At 43.0% G+C, this 11,331-nt stretch overlaps 1 protein-coding gene across 1 annotated transcript; it reads left to right on the top strand.

Moving 5' to 3' along the window:
• Positions 1–9,633: 9,633 nt before the first annotated feature.
• Positions 9,634–10,994, top strand: O0I10_004928 (pyridoxal kinase; the record flags this gene model as incomplete). Its single annotated transcript, XM_058484977.1, has 7 exons — positions 9,634–9,690; positions 9,750–9,765; positions 9,826–9,909; positions 9,971–10,078; positions 10,139–10,222; positions 10,275–10,392; positions 10,451–10,994. The coding sequence occupies 7 exons, from the start codon at positions 9,634–9,636 to the stop codon at positions 10,992–10,994; spliced, it is 1,011 nt and encodes a 336-aa protein (XP_058344127.1).
• Positions 10,995–11,331: the final 337 nt, after the last annotated feature.

Below are 11,331 nucleotides of genomic sequence, written 5' to 3'. Positions count from 1 at the left end.
ACAACACAAAATCGCAAAGAATCTTTTACGAGGATAGCGAAGCGGACGCAGCCAAGTACGTCATAAAGGATGTCTATTTTGATGGGAAACTTAGGACTTCTTTGTAGGTGACATACGAACATGCGTGGTGGAACGGAGTTCAGCACGTGCGAATTCGCAAGTGAGCGCACCACAATTGAGAGCAAGAAAGACAAGCTTAAGTTGGCCCTGGTAACCAAATGCCAGCATTCATGTTTATTACGCACTTAGGCTTTGCTAGTTTGTGGATTACATAATATTGCTTCGAAAATGCAATAATAAAGGCGGTTCGGTTATCGGTCATGCAAGAAGTACATGGCTTTTGTGATACAATAAGGAGGAGTGGGAAGTGGGTTGAGCTTGAGAAGAGAAAAGGTGAAGAGATCCCTCCATTGAGTTTCAGGATGAATGACCATCAATATGTATACGTATCCTTTTACATATACAAATTGGTTTATGCAGCTCGACTTTCTTCTACATGCAAATGCGGTGCATACCTTGACACACCTTCATTATTGGATGCTGTTTACTTACGTACCTTGACAAAAGGCAATCATCATCATCCATTTGTGTAGCAACACCTGTCAAGGACGTGTCTGTGTAACCACCGCGTGCCATTGTAGTGAAGGATGACAGCCAGCATGTGATGAAGCAGCCCAAAATGAAAAGACCGGCATCCGAGACCTCACCCCAACATCCCACAAACCATGCATAATATCAGTAAAACAATCTTTCCATGTAGTGCAATTTTATCCAAAGTATATAAATAACCCCACATCAAATAAAGAACCAAGAGTGATCTTCCCAAGTTTTGTGTGTGCCTTTGTGTGTGCCTTGCCGGCTAGTGTGTGTGTTTCTATTCGAAGGAGTATATACCCATATTCCCATTCTATTTCCCATCATTGTGCAATCCTATCATACATCATCTCTGTTTCCTCCCCTGTTCCATATCATATCTTTCCCGTCATTGTATCTCTTTACGTGTGTATTTGTTGAGACCTTTCGAGTCATCCCTAATAGCAGTTGTGCACCAAAGGGTGCTTGATAGTAGATAGATGACTTTGTACATGGACACCTCGACTCATATGGCAGGGTATACACATTCAGGCCTTGCTGCTGGGCACGTTCCGTTTCCTTTATTTCACCATTTCATTCAGCTCTTCATCTTTCCGTTAATGCAGCCGACACCATCCACTAGGAAAAAGCAACTCCATCACGCTTACAGCATAGGTAAAACATAAAGGTGCCTGTATCTCCAAACTTTACAATGAAACGTGGGGTTTTGAATAGAGCAATGGGCTCGGCTTGGCCAACAGCACCTTGTGTGAAAGTTTCGCGTTCAATGTCGCAAACAGCCCAAAAAATATTTTTTTTGGTCGTCGTCGTCGAAGAGTTCGACCCCCAGATCCAGTTTGGCTGGTAGCGACATTGCGAAATCTGGGATTGGCAAGCTTGATCGTGAAACTTTCACCCAAGGTGCTGTTGGCCAAGCCGAGCACATTGCTCTAATTAAAACTCCACGTTTGATTGTAAAGTTTAGAGATACAGGCACCTTTATGTTTGTAAGCGTGATGCTATATGAGAAGTGGTCTTTGTTCATTGCCAAGTAGCTAGACTCTGGAGAGCCAAAGATGCAGAAGGACCTCTTTGGGTAACTCAGCTAAAAAGTCAGGACTTCAGGGACAATGCATGACATGTACGCATACCTCACTTTTATGTCGTACATTGGCCGCTAATAGCCACTTTTGTGCATTCCCAACCTTTGTGCATTCTACTGTAGGTGGACGATGCTCCTGCTCTAGACATTCATTTCCATGATTAAAGTAGGTTGATCCGAGCTGATTTGGTTGAGTTACGCTCGCACAAGATTACATCGGTTGAGCTACATTGAGCGTGCTTTATGTCCAGAGTGATGTAATCTCTCGTTGACCGCAGCTCAGTCAAATCAGCTCGGATCAACCTACTTTAATCATGGAAATGAATGTCTAGAGCAGGGGCATCGTTCCCATGCAGTGGATCTCGCAACAATGATGATTGGATAAAAGTGGCCGTTAGCTAGCAATACATGCCTGTTCCTAGATGATCCATAAAGTAATTATACATTGACCCTTTCATTCATGCAAACGTAGCTGTGTTACACAACACGACCCTCTGCATCTTCTGCTCTGCCAGGGTCTAGCTACTTTACATTAAACAAAGACCACTTCTCATATAGCATCACGCTTACAAACATAAAGGTGCCTGTATCTCCGAAGTTTACAATGAAACGTGGGGTTTTGAATAGAGCAATGGGCTCGGCTTGGCCAACAGCACCTTGTGTGAAAGTTTCACGTTCAATGTCGCAACTAGCCCAAAAAATATTTTTTTGGTCGTCGTCGTCGAAGAGGTCGACCCCCAGATCCAGTTTGGCTGGTGGCGACATTGCGAAATCTGGGATTGGCCACGATGAACTTCATACTTTGACACAAGATCGCTTTGACTCAGCCGAGCAGCTTGTTCTCTTAAAGACCCCACAATTCATTGTAAAGTTTTGAGATATGGCTGTCTTTATGTTTTACATATGCTGTAAGCGTGATGCTATATGAAAAGTGGTCGTTGTTCATTGTGAAGTAGCTTGACCCTGATACAGCCGGAGATGCAGAAGGACTTCTTTGTGTAACACAGCTACTTTGCATGACTGGAAGGATTGATGGATTTTACTTTATGGTCTATCCATAATAGTCCATATGGTGCACGCTATCAGCCAATTCCTCACAATCAACATTGTTGCAAAATCCACTGCATGGGAACGATTCTCCTACTCCAGCCGAGCATTTCCATCATTCAAGTTTCTTGATCCGAGCTGATTTGACTGAGCTACGCTGGAACAGCAAACATGAAAATAAATGAATCGCAGACCCTGCGAATGTCTCCGTCTTTCAAACTTTTGGACGCTCTCATCCCAAAATTTTCAAATGAAGGGTGAAGTTTTTATTAGAAAAAGTTGATCAGCATGCTCGAGAGCACCATTCTGACCAATTTTCAAGTTGAAGGTGGACAACTTCGGGGCGGTGGGCCGTTCACTCTTTATTGCCCGTCATCCACCATTTGGACACCCCCGCATTTTAAATCTTCACAATGAAGTCTGCGACTTTTAAATGAATGAAGTTGATCAGCATGACCCAACGAATCTTCTGACAAAGTTTCATGTTCGAGATGGCGAATCCCAAGGTGATTCATTCTATTTCCATAGATCATGAACCGGGCGCTGCCATGCTTTCCGATCTCCATAGTAAATCCCATATTGGACCCTCCTATTCAATATTTTTAAATGAACATGAGGTCTTTTTTAAAACAATATTGATCAGCATGTTCAAGAGCACCTTGTGTGAAAGTTTCAGGTTCGAGAGGGGCAATCTCAATACCAACAAGGATTGATGTACAGTGTTCATGCATTTTTACAAGAGGTGTCCGATCGATTTACTTTCCACTTCTTCCACTCTCAGCTCTTCCCTCTTCCTCCCATTCTCAACTATTGCCCCATTCAAGCATACAACTACCACCTACGAACGATTGTCCTGCTTCAACCCATCATGTCAAGCCTACAACTCTCTTGATCCCATCGCCTTTGACTGAATGGCAAGTCCATGGCGTGTGCAGCCCACTACAACACCCGCGTTTCTTGACACTTCCCCTTCTCTTGTACAATCGTCGACGACAATCAAACGTAACAGCATTCATTCCAGCAGTTGCTATTGGCGATGTCTTTACTCCATTGTCTCATACAGCGTTCACAACCTTGTCACTCTACTACAACACACGCTCTTGCACGCTCCTCTGCCACTACCAAACGTAACAGCTTACTCTATTGTCTCAAGCAGTGCTATTCACTTGCAGCATCCTGCCTTGCATCCTTTGATATCTGGACAGCAGATAGCTATTGTATAGATGCAGCTTTGTTTACGTGTCATCAACTTGCTTTCAATACATACGAATTCCTATGGATGATGCCATATCAGCTATCAAGTACGCCACAATGCAAAGCCATCATCACCTTAGTTGAGCTGCGATAGGAGATGATCAAGCAAGAGATGGACCAACACCCTGATGGAAAAGGAAGCGTATCAGCAGCATTATTGGACTTGCAATGGATATGGATGGATGGATGCAACCAAGTGCAGTGATTGGGAAAGATGGATTGTTTCTTTGGTTACTTGGTGCGTCGTCAGCAGGAATGATGCACGTGGCGCGTGGATATCGCTGAGGATGATGATGGATTAAGAGGGCTTGTATCTTTGGCGGAAGGTGTTTTACAGCCATGGATAGCGTTGGAGTGCTCGATTCGATGCATGCAGCAGCTATTTTGCAATCATGGATGAAGGATGATTATGATGGCGGCAACAAAGAATACAAGACACAATTATCCTGTTCCCTCTATGTGATTCACCCGTTTCTTATTCAATCCTGCTCCTTTATCGTATTATTTGCTTGATAAACATCCACATTACCATGTACTATTCTTCGACTTTTTCATTGAATGAAGTTTGGATTCAACATCATCTTTAGAAGTGCATCGTGCTACCAGCTCATACATGCAAGATGTGAATCACTTGGTTGGTTTCTGTGTTGAAAGGGGGAATAGAAATTTGAAGGTTGGAAAGTGAGATTGGATCATTTGCATCATCGTCAAGAGGCTTTTGTCCCTTTCTTCGCATTGCATTGGTTGAGCCTCCTCTCGTTCATATGCTATATAGACGATAGGTAGCAGCAATTTCCAGCGGTTGGTTCAACGCTTGTATTTACGAAGATAATGAGTTGTGGAAAAGCGGATGGTTGTCATTGTTTGGTGATGAACATCTTGTTCATCTCATATGCACCCGGATTTGTATTATGCATGGCACCAAGGCTCTTTGTGAAGGAACCCCATTAATCTATCAGCTTATCATCATTCCCAACAAGCATCTTTTAACTCTTTGTGATCACCGAAATACCCACGTCTACCATCAGATGAAAAGCATTGTCACTCTTCCTATTACTCCCAATACATCCACCTTTATTTCCTTGCACATTCAAATGCCAAATTGATATGAGGATCATGTTAATGGATGGGCTTATTCGATGGACGTTTCATATACTGATATCCGTGATGATCTTTAGCGTTTCATTGTTACCCTCCTTTCATTGTCATTGTAATTTGAGTTGTTATTACCTCATCCTATGCTGAATGAACCATATACTCATATCCATTTTGATGTAGCTATCTCCTTAAATGCATATGCAAAGTTGGAGTAGGTGGCATAGTACACTACAGCCCACATGGTGGTGATGATATACAGCGGCTTCCACGAATAGGCCCGAGGCTGGAATAACTATCTTGTCCCGAGAGATCCATTGATCAGTTGAAGCCCATTTTTAAAGGCGCTGGGAATGCGAGGAACGTACCGAGAGCGGCTGTTTGAATGGATAATCATATGCGACGAACCACCATGGCACTGTTTCAACCAACTCAACACCTCCGGCAAGAAAATCAAAAAGACTCTACAATGGACGTCGCGTTGTAATTCATTCATCATTTCCCGCCCCATTCTCTTCATCATCGACACTATCACAAGAAAACAACGTAACCACCACCACCACCAGCATCCGTTATTGTCGTCCACATCATGCTCGAGCCTTTCCTCTTACTATCTCACAATTGAACTTTTGTATGGCTCAAGCAGCTTTTACGTCATGAACCTCGTGTGTTGCTGATGCTGTTGTTGAAGCTAACTCACTCATTAGCAAGATCGTTTCCGCCAATGAGGACATGGTTGGGATCAGGATGAGTGGAAAAGATAAAAGGTAACGTGCGTATACTTGGGTGTGTGCAGACGAGGTTGCTCTTGACGATATGCATGAAATTAAAGGCACTCCCGATACAATGAAAATAAGATGAAAGAAAAGAATAGCATAAAATGCTTCAAATAAACTCTGTTGCTGGTTGTCTCATTCTTTGCAATTACTTTTCTAGTTATACTACGACGATAGTTGTTGTTTATAGATAATAGATATGAAGTAAGCGTTGTAAAGGTTGTAAATGCTAAGAAAAGAAAAAGAAATGGGGTGTGGGAATCAAAAAAGTAACGAAAGTGAAGCAAAAGTAAAGAAAAAGAGTGTGGAAAATGTGCAGGGAGTGGGAATCGAACCCGCGATTATGTGTAACTGACCAAGGAAAAAATCCAAAAAAGGAAGAGACAATTGTGTCGGTCCAAATCTGAGCTGGTAAACCAATGGCCAGAGATAGAAAGACTAGTACACTGAATAAAGTACAGACGTAAGATAATGTTTTATTGTATCAGAATGAGGGGATATTTATATATGTTGGTTATCTATGATATCATGGGCGCGGTCAAAGAGATGGGCTTGGCAAAGGTGGCGAAGTAGAAGATGGGCTTGGTGGTGTGGCGGTGTAAGTGGGCTTTGCATGAATGTGTGTAAAAGAGGATGAGGCGTGGTTTGCCAAAAGAGATTGCTCAGCCAAAGGCTGCGACAATTGGTTTCGATGACTTCCGTCATGTACTCACAGGGATGACCGCGCGAAGGTTTGTCTCACCATCCCCACCTCTAGCGGGCGGACCAATCTCCGCATCGTCAAGGGACCTGGTCGGGTTGGGGGCCCGAGCAGGTGCTTGATTTTTTAATGGTTCTCTCCCCCTGAGTGCCCCCAGCACTGCAGGGCGAGAGATCCGAGGTCCTATTTACCCTAGGAATCGATCTACTTATATAATGGTTTTAGGGACCCCCATTGTCAACTTGTGGGTCTCTTCATTTTCACACTTTTCCCCACCGTTGTACATGAAGCTACGCCCGATTCCAACGTTTTTTATATCATTTTGATCGTAAATTTTACTACAATCATATAAATGTAGGTTTTTTCGAGAAAAAAAGTGAATGGGTGTCATTCTCTTCAGATTTAGGGCAAACCACTGCTTTCATCACGTGGAATTCGATGATTTCATTCGCCCAAAGGCTTCGGAGTGCGGTCTTTTTTTCTTCCACCTCCACCTCTTTTTCAATCTCCACACAACCGCACCACCCATCCTGTAAGCGTGATGGAGCTGCTTTCTTCTAGCTAATGGTGTCGACAGCATCATAGGCAAGAGGATGAGCTGAGTTTATTGTACTTGGTGGTTACATACATGCGTCTCTATGATGATTGGCTTCGGGAAAACACGTAAACAGCAACCTACCATGTAAAAGCTATCCATTAAATAACAATGAATCCATATAGTTCTTCTATGTTTGGTAAGAGGACTCCTATAACGGTTGCATTGATGTGCACGGACCTAATTGACGCCAATCCCGCCATAGTAATATGATGTATAACTTAATTACAAGGGAATCTCGCATAATGGTCGTTGGTATTGACCCAAGTGTATAGGCTTTTGTTGAGGTGCCATATTAACAACAGCAAGCGGGGTGGCCACGAAAGAACCCCTTCTTCCCCTCTCCCGCTTCACAATGCAGGGTAAGCTTGTCTCCACTTACAAACTGCAACGCAATAACAGCTGGCACTCCTTTCAATGTACAGCGTCAATTGGGTGAACAGGTGGTCAATGGCGACACTTCTCCATGACAACAAGTATACGCGTGCGATCTGCCCATGGCTCAACCTTCCACTGTAATACGACATGCACGTTCAATTCGCTGCATTTCTTTATTATTCAAGTTGGACGTTGAGATACTAAAGTCTACGTGTAGTTTGCTGCTCTCTCGTTTATAATCGAAAAGGGGGCGTGGTGTGTATTCGTTCCATGGTTGTCACACAACGAGAGGTCCCAACAGGTCTTTACACCTTTGCTCTGGGTATGTTGACAAGGAATGCAAATGCTGTGCTTGCTATCTTACATTGCCTTTATGGTAGATTGAATATCTTGGATGCTGGTGCCTCTGACAGTACAAGGAATACTGCGATGGTCGTTCACCATCTTTTCATGCATCATTACACGCGTCATTATCCAACAGCATGTTACTACAAGATACTTTGTATTGTGATTCACGCATTATTAAGGTATGAAAGAGAATGGATGGGGATATCGATTGAGAGATGGTGATTAAGAATCATTATCATTTAATGAAGTGTGCGACGTGATGTCCAGTTTCGATGGTGTCATGTCAGCTATCAAGTACTACACCGCAATACAAGCAATCTTCACCTCGTTGAGCTGACCATGCATGTGATTGAACAGCAGCCGGATGGAGAAGGAAGCACACCAGCAGCGATCTCTTGGCTCTTTCAACCAACATGTTGGACTTGCAATGGTTATGGTGATGGATGGGTAATCCTGGAATGTTGCTTTGGTTACTTGGCGCGTCGTCAGCAGGAACGATGGATCATGTCACCATGTGGATATGGCTGAGGATGATGATGGATTGAGAGGGCTTGTATCTTTGGCGGAAGGTGCTGTACAGCCATGGATGGATGATATTGGAGCACTCGATTCGATGCATGCAGCAGCTATTTTGCAATCATGGATGAAGGATGATTACGACGGCGACAACCAAGAATACAATGACACAATTATCCCTGTTACCTCTATGTGATTCGCTCCCCGTTTGTAATGCTGCTCCTTTATCGTACTTGCTTGATAAACACCCACACTACCATGTGCTACTATTCTTCGAATGTTTCATTGAATGAAAATTGGATTCAACATAAATTTAGAAGGGTATCGTACTATCAGCTTATATGCGCAAGATGTGGATCACTTGGTCGGTTGGTGGATCGAAATGGGAAATAGAAGTTCGAAGGTCGAGAGGCAAGATTGGATCATTTACATACATCATCGTATCGAAATGATTTTGTTCTTTTGTCGCAACATTATTACTACACTCGCCAAAGCTTCTTTGTTCAAAAGCTATTAGTCAAAAGATAGTAAGGTGTGGTTCTAGAAAGCTTGTATTTCAAAGGTGCTATGTAAGTTCGAGAGTGATGATCATGCTCATTGTAAGCTTATTACTTCATTATCTTGTAAAAAGAGTGAGCTGTGATAGTACAATGTGGAATGAGTACATGAACATGCCATGCTTACCTATGCCAATTTTCAACTAACGCTATCTTACGCAGATGTCTTTGGACATTTGACCTTGTACGTAAGTAATCAAAGAGATAAGATGTGTGGATGAAAGTGGTGGATGGCGACAACTTGCATATTAGGCGTGCGAATTTCTGTGGTCACAATGAATGGTAAAGGTTTGTTGAGATGATGCATTCGTGCATAGGCCAATAAAGTGATAGGGTGCATGTATGCCAGGAGGATTAAATCTGAAGAGCCAAAGTGCGTGCATAAATCAGCCAAATTAGGGCAGCCAATAATACCTATCAATGAAATCAAGCACCCATTACAAAGAGACTTGTCATTGTCAGGATATTCTTAATTAGCATGTATGCCCATGCGTGCACTGTAAGCAGAGTGATGATCCATCATTTGATGTCAGCTCCATCTAGCATTGCGCCATCGTGGTTTGAATAACACATAGCCCAAGAAGAGAAGACCTCTTGTTACTCTCCGCACCGCACTTTTCAGTCGACCTCGTTTCTTCCCCGCATCGTCCATTCCTCCTCTCATTCAACCCACACACATTCATACACGCACCATGCATTCAAAGATGGAAGACGAATCGTACCGTGTGCTCAGCATTCAGTCTCACATGGTAGGACATAATTGGGCTGTTTTTGGGGATCGTTTCTAGTTTACTTATTTAACTTTTAGGTCTCGGGCTATTGTGGTATGGAAAAGAAAAGAACTCGGTGTCAAGATAACAACTGATGGATCGATCTCCTTGCAGGCAATAAAGCGGCTGTTTTTCCTTTGCAAACCCTCGGTTTTGATGTCGACATTCTCAACACAGTGCAATTCTCGAATCATACAGGTAAAACAAGGATGCATGGAGGAAAGGATGGGATGATGATGATGCTGACGAAGGGGTATAGGTTATCCATCATGGACGGGTGGTCGATTGAATGAGAAGGATGTACAAGAACTATTTGATGGCTTGGAGCGAAATGGATTGACGGATGCCTATACCCATATCCTTACTGGTAACAACCCTTTTTTGTTGTGCATGATGAGGCGCAGGTCAATGACTCTTTGTCGTTTAGGTTACATTGGCAACTATGCTATTCTTGAAACCATTGAGCATTTCGTACAAAAACTCAAGGCCACCAACCCCGATCTCGTATATGGTAAATGAGTCGCCCAAGAAGGGAAAATGAGAGCACTCATGTGGGTTTTTAGTGTGTGATCCTGTCATGGGAGATTGGGGTCGTCTTTATGTTGCACAAGAAATTGTCCCTTTATATCGTAACATTATGCGGATTTCAGACGTTGCTACACCCAACCAATTTGAGGCAGAGTAAGTCAAGAGAGGGAGAGCTTGAGCTTATTGAATGTGATTTTAACACTATGAATAGAGTGCTTACCGATATCAAGATTGATTCACTTGCCACGGCTCGTCAAGCCGCTCAAAAATTGCATGAATTTGGTGTGCCCAATGTGGTGATCACGACATTGAAATTGCCTATTGTTGATGTGCCGGAGGACATTTTATTGCCTGGTGCCACTGACAACTCGTTGTATTGCTTCACAAGCCAAGCTGGATCGACTCAGCATTTGATTTCTTTTCCTACTTATCGTGGCTATTTTACCGGCACTGGTGATATGTTTTCAGCTCTTGTGGTTGCACGCTACCAAGAACAACCTAAATCATCCCCTACTGCTTTGGCCGATGCCGTGAAGCGTGTTGTATCCACCGTGAATGCACTCACTCGACGTACGTGGGAACATCAAAAGAAGCATCTCCCCATGGTGAGCAATGGTGCTGTGGAAGAGCTTGACGGCCGTCCAAGCGATCCAGCTTTGGTTTATACCTGTGAGTTGCAAATGGTCAAGGGCAAAGCAGAGATTGAAAACCCGGATTTGGTTGGCAAGAATGTTATCAAGATGACACAATTGTAATTATATACATTAGACGATAGATAGATAGATACATTATACAATAGTAGATAGAGCACACAATATAGATGCTTTGTTGAATACGTACACATTCCTTTATACAATTAAGCGATTGATTGATTTAGATGCTATTCATCCCAATGATCGAACCATTCCCTTTACAGCAACAGACATCGAGTAATAACACCAATGAATTAAAAGAGCAAGTTTGTTTTAAACTAGATATATTTACAGATACAAGAAGGCCGCGTGCTTTTGGATACTGCATTGTTGTGGTTCAAGAGCTCTATTATCCCCACAGACATAGAAAGTGGACAAGGGCGGGCAAGAGATGTAATTG

The sequence above is a fragment of the Lichtheimia ornata genome (genome assembly GCF_029851405.1).
Source record: "Lichtheimia ornata isolate CBS 291.66 chromosome Unknown scaffold00019, whole genome shotgun sequence".
Classification (NCBI taxonomy): domain Eukaryota; kingdom Fungi; phylum Mucoromycota; class Mucoromycetes; order Mucorales; family Lichtheimiaceae; genus Lichtheimia; species Lichtheimia ornata.
This window is presented reverse-complemented; position numbering and strand designations above follow the sequence as displayed.